General features: G+C 42.6%; 1 protein-coding gene across 2 annotated transcripts; it reads left to right on the forward strand.

Annotated features, from left to right (window-relative positions):
* The first annotated feature begins 3351 nt into the window (after nt 1-3351).
* LOC6727063 (mucin-5AC) lies at nt 3352-20121 on the forward strand. 2 transcript variants are annotated; one of them, XM_039295701.2, is made up of 6 exons: nt 3352-3450; nt 3906-4233; nt 14647-14694; nt 16196-16242; nt 16300-16566; nt 16628-20121. In XM_039295701.2, exons 2-6 carry the CDS (start codon nt 4212-4214, stop codon nt 19655-19657), a joined length of 3414 nt encoding a protein of 1137 aa, XP_039151635.1. In that variant the 5' UTR covers nt 3352-3450; nt 3906-4211; the 3' UTR covers nt 19658-20121. The 2 variants fall into 2 exon arrangements, with proteins under 2 accessions (XP_039151635.1, XP_016033561.1); XM_016176254.3 differs by lacking the exon at nt 3352-3450 and having other exon boundaries at nt 3891-4233.
* The last annotated feature ends 411 nt before the right edge of the window (nt 20122-20532 follow it).

Genomic DNA, 20532 nt, shown 5'->3' on the forward strand with positions numbered 1-20532 from the left:
TTATTGACTAGTGACTATCAGCCAATAAAGAACATTCTAGGTGCTCCAAAATCATGTATAAAACCTTCTAAAGAGAAAGTGCAACATTTCTCAATGCTTATAAAATAAATGTAAATTTTTATCCAAGCAAGATAAATATTCATCTATGGCATTATCATTTCCATATCTCCTTGATTTCAAGGTAAATGCGTGTGCAACAAAATGTTCAGAAAGTCTGAGAACCTTTCAAGGATTCTGAACATAAAAGCTTATGTTTAATCAATTCTGTTTCGCATAAAACATTTAACATAGCTTGCGAAGATTAATCATGGAGCTATCTTCAGCATTGATCTTGACAAATGTGGGTTTAGACAAAAAAAAAAAAACTACGAAAAGCAGCCTCACCAGTCACATATAACATCATTTCAGCGACTCCTCCCATGGAAAAGGGCCAAAAATGTGAGTAAATTAGACAAAGATAAAAGAAGCCGTGCCCAAAAATCAGACAGAGATTCCCAAAAAAAAGTTAACAATTAAATCAACAAAATGTGGCTACTGCACTCGAGTCTTTGGCCAAAAGCCGAATGCCGAATGAATGACGGCATGAATGGATGAGTAATTGATGGCAGCTAGTATTGTTCTCAGGCTGGCGGGCACGTTGACAGAGCCATGTGTGAGTGCATCACCCAGAGTATCCAGCAGATACTTTTGGTGGCCCAGCATGACTGAGACCGAGACGATTGGGGCCCCCAGCCATGCCGAAAATCGCACGTTTCTATGCAAATCTTCTTCGCTTTTCAATCAGCTGCGCGACTAGGCCACGGAGGCTTCTGTGTTTTATTTTTTCCTTTTGGGTGTGGGGGTTGGGGTCTTTTGCTGGTTGTTCGGAGAGGTTTTTGGTGGCCTCTAGGCAATAATTATCGCTTGCATTACGTATTTCGGCTGCTTCTCGCTTTTGTTTTCGGCTCGGCGACTGTGTGGCAATCTAACTGGGTTGGCATAGAAAACGGGCGTTAAAATTAACGGGAGTTAAATGGTTTTTCAATTCACAAAAGGCAAAGGCAACGCCGCAATTGCACGAGGGCCCACCATCCATGCTTCTGTGATGGATAGTTTGGGGTTAAATATAGGCTAGATGGCTTCTTAGATACTTCTACAATGATTTGACACTTTGCCCGGGCTCTCGACTCTACTTATACCGACCGAATTTGCTGAATTACTTTTCAACAGAATGGGAAAAACGACCTTTTAAGGTTGTTGCCCAATGTGCACAGTTTCACTAAGGGAGTGTTAAGATTTGTGTGTGCTTGTTTGACTTACAAAATTAAATAGTTGTGGCAATGATTTGATTTTTCCTGCAAAAGGTTAAGTCCTTGACTTATACAGACACGTCTCTCTATGGCCAATAAAGTTTTTCATTATTTCAATGTATGCATCGATTAAAAGTTTCAACAGCTCTTTCCAGCTGGTAATATTTTTTGATTTATTTGAAATATTTTTTAATTGGAATATTCTTAAATCTAAACGGAAAATCAAGGTTTTTTTGGTGCGTCAACTTATGATTTTATTGCTTTCAGATCGTTTGTTAGTTATCTATTGGGCAATTCATTATGATTGCATGCAGCTCGATTTACTGTTTTTAATGAGAAGAGCCACAGACTCAATGTCATTCGCAAGGGGCAAGCAACAAAACATTGTCAATATCTTTTAATGAAAGGAACTAACCAGTTAGGAGCCAGAATCAGCTCGCCATTAAAGTCACGTTAAGCAGCAGAAGCGCCACTGGATGGTGATTACGACCATTACTTCTGATTTTGAATAGAATCCAATGTTAATTTTACATGAACCGCCAGCAATTGGCGGTGATCCAATGCTGGATAGCTACTGCTGCCTGCGCGATGCCTCATGGCTGGAGATTCGTGGGAATATTTGCGGCTGCCATTATTTGAGCATTTTTGCTACACCGAATCCATAATCGCAGGCGCAATGAATCGGCATCTGCATCTGCCTTCGTGTGCAGAAGGAAGCAGCCGTCGCATCCGAGCCACCGAGACGCAGATAAATTCAGCGAAAATCAAACAACGATATTATGCAACTCCTGGCTGGGAGTTGGTAGTTGGAGGGCCCCAAAGACGCTGCCCCAAAATCATAATATAAACTGTCCACTGTCAACTCTTCAGCTGTCTCCCTTGTGCTCCATTGTCTGGCGGCTGGCCAGAAAATAGAAGCCGAGAAACAAGCCAAGAAACGCCTCAAGTCAAAAAGTCGTCACTGCGAGCATTTCGAATCTTTAATTTGCGATTTTGTTTGTTATGCCTTCCACGAGCGATCGAGCCATCGACCAACTCTTCACCAACGATTCACCGGCCCATTCCCGATCCACTTCCCTGCTCCCAGTCCAATAAGCCCTACAAGTGCTTCCCCTTCCTTATTAAAGTCTAATGGATTTCCAAACTGTCATCTTGCTGATTGACGGAAATCGATTTGAATTGCTTGCGATTTATGGAATACAATTTAAAGGAGGCTAATCCTGTTAGCTGTCACATGAGTTGAGGGCTTGCGAATATTACGTATACGCAATGATGTATAAAGATGTACACCTACATATATATGAATAGAAGGATCAACTTGGAATGAAAAATGTTGATAATTCAATAATTAGTGTAAATTGTGTAATTACAAATTACTAATAATTTGTGTTCTGTAAAACTTTCCTTATGTAGCCGCAATTTAATGCACACAGCTTAAACTTAACTCTTAGCTGAACTTAACTCTTTTTAATACTTTTAACAAGATTTCTAATCATTTATTACTATTTTATACCAATAGTTATGCAAAACTGAAAAGCTACAAATTATGGTATTTATTTCTATTTTTTCCTGAATTAAAAACAGATACATGCCAAAAACAACCTTCTTTAATATTAAGCAGTCATAAGTTACGTTATAGACGTATTTCACACTCATGATGCGCTGATTAAATTCCAAAGATAGCTGCTATTAACACAACATTTACAAGGTCTTAACAGAAATGTTAAGCTTTTCTTCTGCCGATCTGGAACTGTTAAATTCATCGGCACCCGAAGATTTGTGCTCTTCTCTTCGGTCTTTGAACGCCCCTCTCGAGATCGCGGCGATCAGCTGATCGCTGGACCGGTCGCAAAGACGCCCTGCTTTTGTTTTACTTTGCGGCTGCTTTTGGATTGGGGCCACTCTTCGGGCTTCTTTGGGAATTGAGGAAGATGTGGCAGCGATCTTCGCGAGGCGGTAGGTTCGTCCGGTTCGGCGGCGACGAGTGGTTTTGCTTTTTCTGTCTTTGCGCTGCCTTTGCGAGCGTTTTCGCTAAACAGAGCTCGAGTCTGCGGGCCGCTCAGCTACTAAAGTTGGACGCCGCATTTGCCAATTGAAACATTCAAATGTGAATATCGTACGGGTGAAGACGTCTTCTGTTCGTCTGGCTCTGGCTCTTACTGTATTTTCAACCAATCTGATGTGATAAATTTAAGAAAAATAAAGTGCTTTTAGTGCGAAAACTTCAAACTCTTGAGATCTTAGATAACGTTTCCGTAACTTTAAAGGAGCAAAACATTTTTAAAAAGGACGCTTGTGATTATTCAATATTATTTAACAAGGATCTATTGTGAAGTTTTCAAGAATCAAGGATTTAAGCCCACGAACAAGGCAGCAAAATCACTTCGAGCTTGAGTCTGCAATTAAATATCGAACATCCAATTTGCTTATTTATTAACATCCATATGAACTTGTCCTAAATCGCTTACCTTTTTCCTTTGAGATTACCAAACTGTAGTTTCGCCCTAATGACGTCTTCATAGTGCAGACATGAGCAGCTTGAAGTGATTTTGTGCTACTACCGAAAACATCAACTGAATCGTGATTTCTGTGCATTACCACCTGATCCCTCTCTAGCCCATAACAAATAATAAACCGAATAATCGAGCATAGTGAGACAACATAAATAACAATAACGAATAATATGCAACAATCTAAGTAATATTCACAAGAAACCCGAAACAACAAAACGCTACGAATAAAACCCAGTCGGAGAGCGGAAAACTTTGTCATAAATAAGTTTACGGCAAAACCTCCATATTACTTCAATAACGAAACTGAAAGCAAAAAAGGAAGCTGTTGAAGATTGAGTTGCTGCCACAGTTTCTAACCTGACTTACCAGAGTGTTTCTGCTCCACAAACTGACATTCAGAGCATTGCCAATGATGTTGATGCCGCTTAAAGGTGAGTGAGCCCGAAGATCTGCGTCTGAGAATGCCTAGATGAGAATTTCGACAGCTTGGCAGATCGACAGCTGAATGGCTTTTAATAAAATGCCAAACGCATTTCGTACGCATGAATGGATAAAAAAACCGCATGTGTGTGCACCATCTGTTGCCTTTCACTAGGCATCATCTTACTTAGATTTATTGCATGCATTTTCCACGTAATTTTATTACCACTTTTGGTCGGTCAGCATGCCAAGATGCTGATAAAGTTTCAATGTATTGGCTGCATAATGAAGAGGTCATTTTATGGAGGCTCTTGTAGGTTATGCAAATAACTAGCATTTTTACTACTTCAAAACAAATAATAATAAAAGAACACATTTAAATAATTGTCGAGGCCTAGAAGTAATTAATATATGTAAGTTCTTTACTAAGCTAAATGACTATTTTATTTGGTAGCATCAATTTAAAATTTTAAACCTTAGTTTGGTTGCTTTTGGCTTGGATTTAAATAGGCGTTTTTTATAAAATTCTTATTTTCAAATTTATTTCTTATTTCCTGTTTTCTATGATTTTTTTTGTTGTATTAGCTGCCATCTGCAGCCGTTTATTAATCCATTAAAACCAATAACTTAATCAAGTTAGCTCTTGAGAAGATTCAAAGTCACGACCATTAAAGAGTTAGCAGTACCTTTGCTTCTTGTATTAATGCTGATCAATGTAAAAATTAATTGGTTCTAGCCAATTTAGACGATGAGCAATTTTAATAAATCTTCAATATGCCCAAAGCGACTTTTGGCTGATGATTAATTTGCAAATTGCTGGCTTGCTTAGATAAATAGATACGGCAATTAAAAGCCTCTGAACCGCTGGCATGCATTTCATTTTTTGTTTTTTAGGTTTTCTAATTTTTACTGCATAAATTTAGTGTTGCAAAATTTGCAACCGCAATTGTTGCCTCGACTTGGCATTGTTATTAACGAATCTAAGATACTGCTGGCGGCTCTGAGCACACAGTTCAAGGATAAACGGCAGCGGTAGCTGCTCGGCTAAGAACAAACCCTTGGGAGGGGGCTGGGCCAAAAAAAGACAAATGAAAAACAACTATTCGCAGCTGCAACATTTTTGTGTTAGATAATTTCGATTGCTGCTCAGCCCGTGATTACTGGGTGAGCAACTCGGCCAGAGGGCCGCAGAAAGTAGTGCAGGAATTGGGAAATGCGCCTTAAATGTCAAGAGGTGCCACAGTTTCTTATTTTCTTCTACAGTGCAGCCTCGTGGCGCAAATGAACAAAGGAAAGGCTGGCGAAGAGAAAAGACAAATTTAGGCCAAATGTGTGACTTAACGTCTTTCACATCGCCACACACCCACACACTTAGAGGCGGCTGGAGAGAAGATGGGGGAGGTCTGCTTTTGTTTTATGTGGCAGGAGGTTAAAGTTGACTGGGGAGACGAGCCGAAGGCAGGCGAAAACAAAAATAAAGCGAGCCGGCTGCCTCAAATGTAACAAAATGCTACAATATAATTTTGCCCGTTGTTGTCTGCAGATGGCCAGATAAAAGTTCAAAATGCGAGTGCTGTTGTTAGGGTCTTAACCGGGCTCTAGTCTGGTCTGGCCAAGTTGGTCTGCTCTGGACAACTCTGGTCTGGTCTGGTCTGGCCTGGCCCGGTCTGCTCATTAACGTTGCCAGCGAAAGAAATGGCAAATAAATTAAAAAGTCATTCAAGCAACAATACCCAACAGGAGGATTCCCCTACAGCAACCGGGGCAGCGTTGTCTCTAATAGCTGTAGTCGTGTAGCCTGCATCCTATTCAAGTGTTGATGCGTTAACTGGCGCTGCGTGCGCATCGCTGAAAAGCCAATGAGCCGCATCTGAGAGATACGAGTAAAAGTATCTAGCGATTCCTTGTAGACAAAACAAACAACCTCATAATTGTTGCCGCTCTAAGATGCTATGCTGATGTTGTTTTTGCGGCCTGTCTGCAGTGATTAATGAAGTGTAAATAATGTTCATGTTTTGTATTTTTCTGTATTTTTTCTTTTACAAATTCAAGATTTCAGCGTATTCTATGCGGACTGAAGTTTATATTACGATTCGTCATTTTCTTGTTAGTCTTGACTATGTCCATTTGAGGGGCTTATTTTGGCAGCTGCAAAAAATGAAAGACTTTGACAACGAACTTGCAACGAGAAAAACCCCTAACTAAAAAGGCCACTTTTTTGGACGTTATTGTCAGCTCGCAAAATGTCAGTCGAGTGCACTTGAGCCATAAAAAGCCCATTTGTCAATTTTTTTTGTGAACAAATAGAAAAGAAAAACCAACGAACTTGAACTTTTCAAAGGAATTGTGTGCATTTTGCAACGGTACTTTGCTGAATGTGCTGAATTGTTAAAATAAAATTATGTCTTTAACTCAAGCGCTTACACAGCTATAATTTATCAAATTCATGCTGCATCAAACATTTCCCTAATAATAGTTATTTAGCGGAATGCGTAAAGTGTTCAATTACGTAAAGACTTAAAATATGATCATTATATTCCTTCGCCGGCTAAATGCCAGCAGTTCATCAAGACCACGTGCGTTGCGAATTGCGTAGCGTTCGTCAGTCTTTAATGGACCCCATCCGCATCCACATCCACCCAGATATAGCCATAGCCGTTTCTAGCTAAAAATAAATGGCAATTCCGGGGGGATGCTAAATGTCAGGCCAAGATGCTGACCTCCATGGCATGACATGCTACGTTTAGACCATTTTAGGGCTGCCAGTTGAATGGCATTTTGATCTGCATGGTCTAAGGTGAAATTCATGGAGAATATGCTTCCAAGTTGGACAGTAATTTGCACATAAACATTTTATTATTTACCATTGAGTACCTTTTGGAAGCTTAACAAATTAGACCGTATTCGTATTTAGTCTAAGTAAAATTTGGTTTTAATAGCTAATAATCTTAATTATCAATGTTCCCCCATTTATTTGGTAGACAATAAAAAATGAGCAATGCTTTTTTAGTCACAAAGCCGCAGAACAAGTTTCGCAAAGCGCTTTCTTTCTACGCATATTGTATTTATCTAAGTTTTGATATCTGGCTAATTAATTCGAGATTTTACAGTTGCTTGAGAACCTGATTCTAGAATCTTTGAGTCACTTCTGTGTTTGTTTACGTCTTTGGCAGGATCTAATTCGAGCGAGTGATATCATGTGGCTCGCGCTAAGGATGCCCATTTGATTCTTCGTGATCGCCATAAAAAAACTGGTTATTGGCTAGCTTTTGATTCATAAAACATCATATAAAATATGAAGACACTAATGGGATTTTTCAAGAGGTGTCGGACAAGGCTAAAATATAAAAGTTGCGTTCTCACAAAGGTGTCGGGCAATATATTTATGTCCGAAAATATTTCCCACTGGTATTTCGCCATTAAAAGTACTTCGGCAGTGCCTCTATTATTACCTACAAATATAAACCGGAATACAGCGTCAATAATCATCATATAGACACTACTTAAGTAGGCAACACTCACAAATTGGTATCAATATCAAACACTGATTGAATTCCAACAGCTGACAGCCAATTAGAGACGCCTACCTTACATGTTTACCATTAAAAACCCATACAATAAATCAAATAAATCAAAACAGAAACCAATTTCGCATTTAATTCCTCAACATCGTTTGATATGTTCAAGCACAATCGAGCGCGAGAAGGCAACCAAATGACAAGAGCTTTCAACAGTCATAATCATGTTTGCTGCCCCAAAACAACGCGGGAAAAACACTTTGATATTTTCAAAACTTGTCGCTTAAAGCCGCGCGCTTCGAAATGGCAATAAGAAGCAATAGCAACAAAAGCATTTTTTTAGTCGTGCCAAAGTCAAGTTCGTTGCCTGAGTCTTTTGTTTGAAGTTCGAAGGGAAGCCTCTAGAATCGTGTTTTCAGCTATGAACTAATCCTAATGCGACTCGTATTACGTTTTCTGACTATAAGCAAACAAAAATGTAATTTTCCTGGTAATTTCCGCTTGAACTTTTTCATTTTCCGCCACTGGCACGCTAAACGAACAACGAAATCATAACAAAATCCAAATCAAAAGTGACTTTCATTTACGCGGCATCAGGCAAACAAGAAACAATTACTCCGAACAATAAGCAACTAATTCGCATCTCGGTAGCTGTAGGCCAACAACACACATGTGCACGATGTGAGTGCATGAAGATGGGTGCAAGTTGAAGCAATCACAAAAAGCCCAACTCTACGAGGAAAAGCACGGCGAAGAGAAGCATCAAAGCCCCACTGACTCAGATAAAAGTGGCCAATGTTGCTGGCTGTAATTAAGTCGGGAGATGATTATTTAACCAGGTGACATAAATACATGGGTCTCTGATAACAAACGCTGACCCAAATATGCGTAATCTACAAATCGAGCCAAACAAAAGAACGAATTCGACGTGCAACAATTTCAGCTGTGGCAACTACCGACGACGTCAACAGCAATTACTTATTAATTGCCGCTCGACTTGGCTCGCTACTTGTTGGTGTTTGGTGCTACTGGTTTTCTGCTGCAATTGTTGCCGGCGTGTCTGATGCCGCCCGGGCTGTCATAAATTGCGCTTTGCAGCTCGAGTCCCGTTGGTTGCCTCATAGCAATTGGAACTGGCTGAGCGGCGTTTTCAATTGTTATCTTTTGATATTTTCGGCTATTAGTGAAAACTCGGCACATCCTACAGAAAGTTATATATCTTCTCGGTGACAACTCTATTGTTATGTGAGCACTGGCGGGGGATTAATTTCCGCATGTGTGCCTTCAATCGATGACACAGCGCGAATTGGCGGACTTGGAGGTGGCAATACAGGAATTGGGAGATTGGCAACATAGATGTAGCGAACCGGATTGGGCTCTGTTCATCTTCAGGCGAACATAATATATCGTATATTTTTGTAATACTTTCACAAAAACCAAATGGGATGCTATAATTGCAACCAGTTTTCTGTAAGTTTAGAGTATCAATTTAATTATATGGCAATAATGTTTAAAAATATTATCAAGTTAATTTTCGTTGTGTTTGTTATCTGTTCTCTGAATTTTCGACCGACGAACAATATTTTTTTTGAAATACTTTCTCGAAGAAAAAAATAAATCGGGTTGATTTAAAACGTGTTTTCATAAAATTTTTGAGTTTAAATTTTAAGTACTGATGTTCATTTAACATTTATTTAACGGTTATCGGCATTGGGGGATGTTCTGTATATGAATCAGTCATGAATCTGTTTACTCAATTTGAAATCCAGTTTTTTGCTAAAGTCTTTTGTTTCAAAGAATGCAAAATCTGGTTGACATTTATTGAATATATTTTTTATGGCCCAGAATAGTCATTAAACTGATGACAATATAAAACAAGATTAAAGATTTTAATAGACCGTTATTGCTCCGTTTGTCCATTAAAGCTAGATTTAATTGGCTAGAAGATATTTGATATGCATTAAAGACTCGAATTATAGATTCCGATTTAAATTCTGAGAGATCCGAATTCGCATTAAGTAGCTATAGTATAGCTTCCGGCAAAGGGCCCAACTCCTCGTCATGGCGTTGTAAACCGAAACTCTGCAATTACCTTGGCGGCTTTTATGGTATAATGCTAGTTAAGCATAGTGTTAGCGCTACTCTCGTTATTACAACAGCTTTTTATGATCTGGCATTCTTCTGCTGAGCAAACAACACAAATATTTTTAACCGATAATTAAGTAGCATCAAACACTGGCCACTTGAACATTTGGGGCTGCTTGAAAATGACTACGAAATGGGCCAGCCACTAGCATCGGCGGGATGCCGATGGCAGATCCCGTCCCGCGGCAGCTCTTGCATGAAAAATTGCTGGGGCGCAACGCAAATAGCCGAGCAGCACCGAAAAAAAATTAAAATCATCTACCCATTTGGCGCTAAATGTTTTGCGCTGCCTTACAAATCGCCAGCAATTTGCTGGGCCCAAACAAATTGAGTTCCCTTTAAGCCTAGGCACATGAATGCGCTCGAAGCTCCGACTCGCCCTCAATGGGCCAAGTGTGAAGCGGTTGACAGGCGGCTGCCACGAAGCGTCAAAGTGACTTCTGCTGTGCCTCCGACCGCCAGGGTATTTCGGTTCTTTTTTCGTCTCATTCTCGCCCCAAAGCCACACAAATTGCAAATGAGTGGCCCACACAAAAACGCTGTACGGAAATGCACAAGAATTTTTGGGCAAAAAGCGGCCGAAAATTGTATCAGAGGCGGAAAAAGCAGCATGCAGCAGCGCCAGCAGCCGAAATGATTGCATTTGACCTCAAAATCTATTAGCACGTCGAACTCTGGCGGCTATGAAATGCAACTGACGCAGAGCCCCTTCGGGCGAACTGGGGCCCAAAAACTGTGAGGTTGCCGCAAGAGTAACAACATCAGTGGAAATAATTGCTACCACACTAATGTCTGGGTGCATCAGCGACACGTAGGTCAATGCATCTGCATCAGCATCAGCATCGCGCCAGAAGCATCATCAGACGCAGCCGCAGTCTGGTTGGCTATCTTGAATCTCTGGGGCTACGACTTTTAAAAAATGCTTAACAAAAAGTCGGGTTGTTGCAAAATTTACATGTCTTGTCCGACGCACATTCACACTTGTTTTTTTTTAGCGATTGTTCCTTGTGCTCGGATGATTTGGGGATAACTAAATAGTTTGTGATTAATTGTTGGCCAAACAAAATGTCACCGGGTACATGTTGTGTCATAAATTCATCGTGCGATCTGTGAATGATGAATTGTTTACCCAAACAAATATATTTTAAACTCAAATCAAGTCATACATTTTTCACTTGAGCTGAGTGAAATCACTTTGATATATGTACGTTTAAACTGCTCAGGTCCCGACCCATTTTTCATCTGTCATTCAAAGCTGAGGTGCAGGTACCTGAACGAACAGCAATAAATATTTATTCGGTAATCCAATTATGAGTGTTTGTACCATCCCGCAAATTTATGCAAATGTGAAAACGCACATCATTCAGATGATTTATGGGTCAGAAAAGCGCGAGAAAGAAGGGAAATAAGTCCCAAAATGCTCAGCACAATGGGGCTTTTTTGGGGCTATCCCGAAAAGTTATCTTCATCGCTCCGATGTGCCAATATAAGATATGGTTTTAATTGCCCGCCCTCGCAAGAGATTTAGAAACAACAAAGAGACCAACAAATGATGCTTGCCAAATCTGTTGTTTAATAAATAAACAAAATGCTCAAAAGCACTTTCAAAACATTTGCCTGGGAACCACAGTCAGAGCCAAGTTATTTGCTCGGCTAAGACTTTTATGCATTTATAATGACATTTTTCACACAGTTCATTTTAAAAAGGCCAGGCCAAAAACACTATACGTAGCCATTTGAAATGTTTAACATTTTAATTAGGGGTTGTTTTAATTCAGCTTCGGGTTTAGTTTAAATGGTATGACAGAATGTATGTATAGCAGCATGTAGGTAGCATTCCGGTGATTAATTGTTAGAAATTTGCATAGCATTTGCTGAACTCGGAGACGAACGCCGCCAAACAAATGACTTAGACAGGAAACTGGAATACGTGCTGTTGAAGCAAGTAGATATAACATATACTTTGGAAAATAAAATACGGGATTCCCAGAACGTTCAAGTTCCTCCTTAAGGTCTTCGTGACTCGCTAGCTTACTCCCAAGGATGCCAATGGCTTTTGGCGGCGGCAGACAATTTCTCTCCCACCATTAGCCAAATGACCAGCATATCCATCCACACCTGCATGGCACTCCCAATCGCGCTGAGCAAACAAAAAGTGGCAATCAAGTTTTAGATTTTCCTTAGTCTGCAGTATTAATCGTGGGGGCTTCGATTGAAGATGCGCTGGCTTTATGCAATTTTTCCCAACAGGAATGGCCGGCAAGGCGAGTCAGCCGTTTCATAATGAGTATCGGTAAAGGTGAAATTTTTCCTTAACTTCGCTTGCACACGAGCCTCAAATAATATAAAACAAATCCCATTTATTCATGATCGCTGAAGGAGAAGGCCACACAAGAGCCAGTGCAAGGCAGCCGGGCAGATAAGCCGCCGCAATCCAACAGCGCGAACAGCCAAAACAAATAAATCAAATCTTCAAATAACACGTATACGACATGTGGTCGACGGGGAAAAGGCAGCAGAAGCAGCAGCTTGGCGTTGCCTTAGTTTCTATGCTCTGTGTTTCAACACTTTGCCACAACACAATGCGGCAAAAAGCGCAAAAAACAACAATAACAACAACAAAAAGCGCTGCGGAAAAAACAAATGCTTCCTTCATGTCAGCTCAGCAACCGTAAAGGTTAAGCGGCAACTTGACAAAAAGGTTAAAACGATTTAACAGACATTTGGCTGCAATGCGAGGAGTGTGCCCCATCCCACTTGAGTCTGCAAAAGCGACCCGGGCAATCGCTGGATGCATCGATCCTTGGCAGATCCATCTTAACACCCCTCGCCAGCTCTCCGGATTCCCGTCTCCCGACGACACGTACATGTGTTGAAGGCGGAACTAAATTTTGATTGCGGAGACCCTCGGCGAAGCGCGGAAAATGCAACCTCAGCCTTAAGTAGTTAACTGGCGCTAGCTTATTATTATTTTATTTTTGTCTCTCTATTATTTTGTGCTGGCACAACACCTGCTCTTACCGTCGCGTTGACATTTTTTCTTGCCCCCATGATAATGATTTGGCGGCGAAACTTCCTTATTCGTCATTGTTGCCGTTGAACACTTTCCAGCCACACTTTTGCCACCTAGATGATTGAATTTCTTGCGTCGCTTTCTTATGATTTATTGTGCAAGCGACTTGATTAATCTCATCCAATGAATCCGACGAGAGGAAGTGGCGGCCAAGAAATATAATTTATTGACGTTGCTAATTCATTAAAAGGAATTTATAAATACGACCATTAGATGAATTCTCGGATGAACCAAACCAAATTCGACCTTCGCGAAACTAATCGCCACTTAAGGCAATTCAAATCGATTTGGCAAAGCCTTGACAATGACAAACTCTTGATTCGTGTAATTGCAAATCGAGAATCGTGAATTGAAATTAAAATTTGTGCGGACGGCTAGGGGCACTCTTGAACTTTAACAGATCGCTTGGCTAATCGACTTAATTTACAATTTTTATTAAATTTTAATGCCAAGCCTGTACATGCTATTGCCAAAGTGACTGCAGCAATTTAATTTTGTTTACCAACATTACGCTATTTTGACGAAATTAAATTTAGGTGTGAGAATATTTTGTGCAAACAGCCACTGGGAGCCGAGAACCCCGCCAAGGCAATCAACAAATTTAAATACAAAAAGCAATTTCGGCAATCAAAGAATCCAGCAGACAATGCATAAAAGCAGAATCTTCGCTGTCTTAAACAACTGCAGCTAATTTCAATTTAAATTTATGTTCGCATCGACTGAAATTTCGAGATTCTGTTCGATTTTGCATTGTTATTGAATATAGCCGCATTACGTAAAGAAAACAGATCTATTGTCTTGACGTTTGGGTAATTACCCGAACCATTGAAAATGATTTAATTGAAAGAGTGTCGCCGCGCAGGCCGGTTTGTGCTGATCTCTCTGTGGCTCTGGCTGCTGGTGTCTCCCCCAGTTTTGATATTGTTTGCTGTTGTGAAAATTAAAACAATTATCTAAAATTATGCAAAGTACGCAGAAACTGCAAACACTACAGTAACTACGGGAACAGCAGCGACAACAGCTGCAAAATTGAGCTGACGGAAGCGAACGACTAACGTATACCCATAGCGAAGTGAATGTCTTGGGGAACTGACTGACTGTCTCACTGCCTCACTGACTGACTGACTGACTGCCTGAATGACTGACTGACTAACTGAATAACTCCTGGCCGGCGCCTGACATCTGTTCCTGGGCAGCCGCAAGCCCAATCGGTTTTTGGCTGGGCCAGCCTAAAATGTAATAACTTATTGCGCATACACCCCGTGGTACGCGGCACTCGTTGCGAATCTGCATATCCAACTCTCTGCTCCTCTCAAAATATCTACGAGTATATATGGCGAACAGATATATCTAACGATCTGCCGTAAATTTCTGCATGCGTTTGTGGGCGTCTACCGATTATGCAATCGCTGAGAGCCTTCTGCGCTTTGTTTGTTTTCTTCGGCACATTGACAACTCTTCTCCGGCGATTTGTGCAAGCCCAGAGTACATTTATTATTATTTCTGCCGCTGTTTTCGTATAATTTCCATTACCCAATAAGGCGCCTTGTTGTGAGTACGTGTTTTCGACAATAATTATTTTTCCGTTTCTTTTCCCTATATTTTGGCATCTCCCACGATCTTGTGCAATAAATATTCATAATTTTGTTAACTAGCTAAACATTTGTATATCTGCTTCCCTCTTTCAGGCAATTCCAAATACAAAATGCGGTGTACGCAGCTCAACTTGTTGTGCGGTAAGTTGATAAGTTCAAGGGGTCACAACTAAAATATCATGTTTAATTAGATATTAAGTTCTCTTTATCCTTCCATCTTTAAAAACCTTTAATATGTATCAAGTATTTGATATTTTTACATCAATTTATTCGATTGCCCATTTAAATAATTCGGCATTCTATGAGTTGGCAACATCCTTGACCTTGTCAGCTCATAATTTTCCCACCATAGATCACCGACTGACTAACGGTTGATGGCTGTGCGTGTGCCGCAAAGCGTGGGCGGCAAAGCGGCCGAGATTGCGTTAATGCCCCTTTGTCTTGGCCAGGTTGCGTGAGCCATCTTCGTTTGCGTTATTAGGCTGACTTGGCGTGCGACAAAAAAAAGTTCCAACACACAGTTCAGATTCGGATTCAGATTAAATGTGACTTTGATTTGAATTAATGGATCGGCCAAGTCGACAGAGGGCCTGGGAAATGCAATTTTTAACGGCTCATTAGGACGGGCGTGTTGGCCGAGACCCAGATGGCAAGTGGGCATAAGTGACAGCTCATCTCGCGGCCGAATAAAACCAACAATGGACGGCAATCTTCTTTGGACCTTTCGGTCTTTGAGTAATTACGCGCCCATCGACAGCACCTCTCAATTAAGTTGGCAGACCATCCCGCTGCGAGGGGCACGAACCCAATCGAAATGATCGGACAGATCCGAAATTGATGCGCGTACAACGTGGCGTATGGTTGATGAGGCGGCCGTTCGAATTTGAGCCCGCTTGCCAATCAGCGGGCACAAATTATGGGCAATTGTTTAATTTGAATAAGGCAGCAATAGCTATAGCAATAGCAATAGCAATAGCAACACCGACACCCGCGACCAAATTTTCAGCGGGTCTTCTCCGATGATTCACTTAATCGCTGTGATTATGCAGCAAGTGGGCCTTGAATCTTGTGGCTATTTTGGTTATTCAATAACCCTCTGCGGCTGACATCTTCCTCTGCCGGCCGCCACTTAAGACGCAGTTCATCATGACTTTTTTATTTCTGTGTCTTTCTTTAATTGTTTTTATGCTTTAAAATTTAATTATTGCATTTCGAGGGGGCCTGAGGTCAGTCACTTCCAGCCAGTCCCAGTCCCAGTAGCCAACTCTTGCATAATTTGGCAATGTCTGCCATCCAAGTTAAGTGGAAAAGTCAAGGTCCGTGGACTCACCAGCAAGAAGACATTCTAATTGCAAAGTAGAATCGAAACCTGAAGAGCGGTTTGGCCAAACACGGCTAGAGAATTCACGGAAAAATGGCCAAACGAATGTATTCATAAAGAAAATAATTGCTGTCCAGCACGAAAAGCTTCATTAAAAGAATTCCTTTTTGTTAAAAGGTCGTGCGTTCCAGCTTTTAGATGAGCATAGTATCATTGTATAGAAGTGTAGTTGGGGCTGAAAGAGATCCGGGATTTTATATAAAAACCATTAAAGTAAACAACATAGTTTTAATAAAACTACTTTTTAAAAAATCATTCCAGCTTTAATTGTACTGGTAATCCTTGGCTACACAAGCGCAGAATCAAAGGTATGTTAAATTTAACTTCCAGTTAAGCATAAATCTAGCATCACTTTTGCTTGATAGTATCGAACTCCAGCCCGGATATTAGCCAAGCAAACGGGAGCTACTCAATTCGAGGAGGAACGCTATGAGGCCCATACGAACTGCAACGAACACAAGCACCACTTGAAGAAGCGTGCCTCTGATGAGGATGTTGATTACGAGGTGTACCAAGGAGTTGTTGGGCGACCGGGCATCGACTTTCCCATCTACCCACGAATTCCCAAGACCTCGTTCAGCTGCCGTTCATATGGCAACGGCTACTTTGCCGACATGGAAACCGATTGTCAGGTAAAATAATAAGTATGTTAAAGTAATATCCAAACTTAACTAGCTCTTCATGTATCCTTAGGTCTTTCATATTTGTGAGGAGGGACGTAAGATCTCTTTCCTCTGCCCTAATGGCACGATCTTTCAGCAGAGCGAGCTCACCTGCGACTGGTGGTTCAAGGTCAACTGCCTGGGATCCTCGGGATATTATGCAGAGAGTGCAGAGATCCTCAACAAGCAGCGAGTGCATCGCGTGCGTCCTTCTGTTCCCGTGCAGGGATTTAATATCGTGGGCGGAGGGCTGAACATTAAGCCCAAAGTCACCCCAGTTGCTGGACAGGGAAGGTCTGCTGGACCGCGAGCCAATCCCGACAGACGTATCGATTCCACGGAAGATTTGCCCGCCTCAGTGGAGAGTGTGGACTTTGATGATGTGTCTGGCGAGAAGCAGCGCAAGGTTCTACCCAGCATCGATAACAATAGTAACGACCAAGAGAGTCAGATTACTGCGGAGAGCTCCTCATTTGTAAGCGGTTCCGGCAAGCGGAGAACCAATAAGGAGAGCAACCCGAATCGTAACGATGACATCACGGTCCTAAAACCTGCACGTCTCCGGACACCAGTGGCCACTCAGGAAAGGGGAGTCTCCACTGAAAGAGCACGAAATGGACAGCGGGGACAGCATCGTTACAGTGGAAGTGAGGAACACAGCAAGGAGAGGGAGAAGCCCACCCCCGGCCAATCCAAGGAGAAGCCCGAGTTCTTTGAAGCTCATTCCACCCGATCAGTGCCACAAACTACAGCTCACTATTCCACCGGAAGCCATTCCACCGTACGTCGTCTCGAGCCCAGCAAATCCACGCCATTCTACACTCCCACTGTGCCCAGTTTGGTTAAGTCGAAGAGCACCGAGGGCAAATTAAACTACATAAAGGGTGGTCATGTGGCCACAACACCCAATCCTCACAGATTCGGAAGTGCCAGCTCAGGTATTTTTATTGAATCCTCTGTGGCTCCAAAGGTCAAGCCCACCGCTAGTGCCAGCATCGAACTAGACAGCACGTACAAGCCGGTCATCATTGGCATGCGCCATCACTATGATGTGGCTAGTTCCGGCGAGTTCCGTCCCCCATCGAAGTCCACCGAGAGTCGGGATTATCTGCCAACTACACCTTCACCATCGGCCGCCAGTAGCGGTCCAACTTATCTGCCCAAGAGTGGAAAGTCGCCAAGAGTAAATACCGGCGGTGCAGCTGGAGAGGATGTCTTGTTGTTCGCCCCCAATCCTGTGAAGGAAGAGTCTGTCTTCCGCAATGTGCAGGATATGCTGAAAACAATGAATCTCTTGAAGGATCAGTTCGAGGACGTGGAGCTAAATGCAGCGGCGGCAGCTCCCGCTAGAGTTGGCCTAGAGATTCCACCTTCCTCCGGTCCAGATGCCCTCGTTTCATTTGCCAAATACTTTGCACAAGAGCACAATGAAACTATTAATTCCCTGGGTAAGAAGGATAAGTCGGAGAAGGTAGATAAAACTGGTGTTCAAACCAAGATATCCGTGAAGCCCCCGCTTCCAACTATCAAGCCATCGGACACCACAGCTCTGTTGACCACCTCGGAGAATCCTCCAGCCATTAGTGACAATGCGGACGATATCAAGAAGAGTCTTTTGAGTGATACCACCGTGAAGAAGTACAGCAATCTGTTTGGTCTGAAGTCGGCCCAAGGCCGTGGAGCTGGCGAGTCGGATATTAGTTCGGGCTTACTCTCTAATCAGACCAACGTAACCCAATCCGAAGCGGGATCAAAGTACCAGCAGTTCCCGCAGATAGGCAGCACTGGATCCACCATTGGCGCTCTGGCGGAGAAACCCGAGACTCGAAAGATCGCCCAAATCTTCTCCAACGCTCTATCCAGCTATCTTGATAACCCAGCCACTTTCCGTGCGGAACTGGCTGCCCGAGCTCGCCCTACGGAGCCACCAAGTACTCCCAATTTTAAGCCGGTGACCACAACGGATCCGTCGCTCTTCAGCGATGGAACTGCTAAGTATTATCTGCCCACCAAGGGATTGCCGGAAGCGACCACCCCCACACCGAACAGCATTGCAGCGGAAATAAACCACAAATTCGATTCTACTCTGGCTCCAGATTTCTCCACTACCACTGAGCTGTACGAAGGTAGCACGAATCGCGTCCTGGAATTCTCTGGAGAGCTTTCGCCGCCAAGTCAGGATTCCGGCGAGGAGTTCCTGCAGCAACAGCAAACGCAATCGTTTGTAAAGTCTCGAAACGATCTGCTCAAGGATGCTAGACCTCAAAAGCTAGTTACGACCCACAAACCCACTGAGCATCCGTGGGCACTCAAGTCGCAAACGGACTTCCTCGATCCCCTAACCATCAACGATGGTCTGATGAAGGAGCAAAGAACTTCCACTAGCAGTACCACAACCTCCACCTCTACAACAGCATCACCATTTGCCTACAGGGTGACCACACCCACGCCATCTCGTTACGAGTGGGAGGACATCTTCCGCAGCTACGACATTCCCAGGGACGCACTGCCTTCCAGTAGTGGGCTGCAGAGGATTGCCAATAAGTTGTTCGGTGGCCTCAACGAACAGGAGGCACTGCACCTGCGCAACGTCATGGCAAAAGCGGAGCACGATCGCCAAGTTCTGAGCCTGCTGCTGCTGCTCATCCAGACCTGCGATGACCACAATGGCAAGGCGCTGGAGAGGAGTCGTAAGCACCTGCTCAACGCACTAATCGATATTGACAGCAAGACACATGCTGGAGGCAAGACCTCCAGGCAGAGATTGACCACAACCACCAACCGCATTCCAGTGACCACATTCCGACGTGGTGGTGCCGCCGCAGCCGAATACTTCACCAGTACCACGCCTGGCTACACGACAACCACGGATCTGCCCACCACGACAGGGTTGGGGGCGGGCAGCTACGAGGAGACCACCAAGTTCGAGATACGCGTCGAGGATCTGGAGGAGACCACGACGACGACGGCCCCTCTGCTGGAGGTCAACTCGGACCGCAGGGCCCTGGAGCTGCTCAAGTCATTATATTCGCTGGCGTCCAAGTTCAGCAGCAGGCGATAGAGCGGGGCGGTGGCGGTTCCTAGACCTTGCGAGTTAATGCCTAACTTTAGTCAACTCCACTTCCCCCCTTCAATTCAGTTTGAATTTCTTTAATTTAAAACATCCTATGACTATTTGGATTCTGAACCAGTTACTTGTTAATCGACTTCGTTTAGCCAATGCAATTGCGCAGTTAGTTTGTAAATATGTAATCGAAATACTCGACGATGAGAGCCCTAAAATACTCCCAAGCCCAAAACAGGCATAGACTTGGTTGTTCCTGATGCCCAGCCAAGCAGTTTCCGTTTAAGTTTAATCGAGAGTTGTATTAAATTAGTTTCTTACTGCTTAGTCTTAACGAACGAGAACACTTTCCATCCAGAGTATCCAGTAGGAGCGATCTATTTGAACCATCTGTACGTCTTGCTGTCTGTTTGTAAATATTTATTTAAACTTAATAAAGTACATATAAAAACAAATGAAAAGATAAGCGTAATACTTTGGAGACGGGTGATGAATGGTTATTGGCCAGCTAACTGATTAAACCATTACTACTGCCACTAGCTGGCCTCTCAATAAGTCTGCTTGGGTAATCCCAAGAGCCCAACACAGGCTCCGCGATCGCCTTGACATAAATCCATTGGCTTTTGCGTTTTCCAGCTCTAATATAAATCTTTGGTAAGGTCAGGCCGATCATGTAATCAGTCGAAATTTAAATATTTCTACCATTGCTGTTGAATGCATTTGCAAGAAAATCGAATTTTCCACTCGCAAGGACAAGTAGAATCAGATTGCAATTACAGTGCACTTGAAATGGCTATAATATTGAATTGATCAACGTATACGTAACTTATATTACGTATACGTCATGTAGGGTCGCGCTGATATATGAATTC

This window comes from Drosophila simulans, chromosome 3R (assembly GCF_016746395.2).
Source record: "Drosophila simulans strain w501 chromosome 3R, Prin_Dsim_3.1, whole genome shotgun sequence".
Lineage (NCBI taxonomy): Eukaryota > Metazoa > Arthropoda > Insecta > Diptera > Drosophilidae > Drosophila > Drosophila simulans.

Excerpts from the sequence above, each read along its gene's own strand:
- LOC6727063 (XM_039295701.2), top strand. The coding sequence starts at position 4,212 with ATGATGTTGATGCCGCTTAAAG. Across the intron at positions 16,243-16,299 it reads ACACAAGCGCAGAATCAAAG|TATCGAACTCCAGCCCGGAT; the intron begins GTATGTTAAATT and ends TTTGCTTGATAG. Across the intron at positions 16,567-16,627 it reads ACATGGAAACCGATTGTCAG|GTCTTTCATATTTGTGAGGA; the intron begins GTAAAATAATAA and ends ATGTATCCTTAG.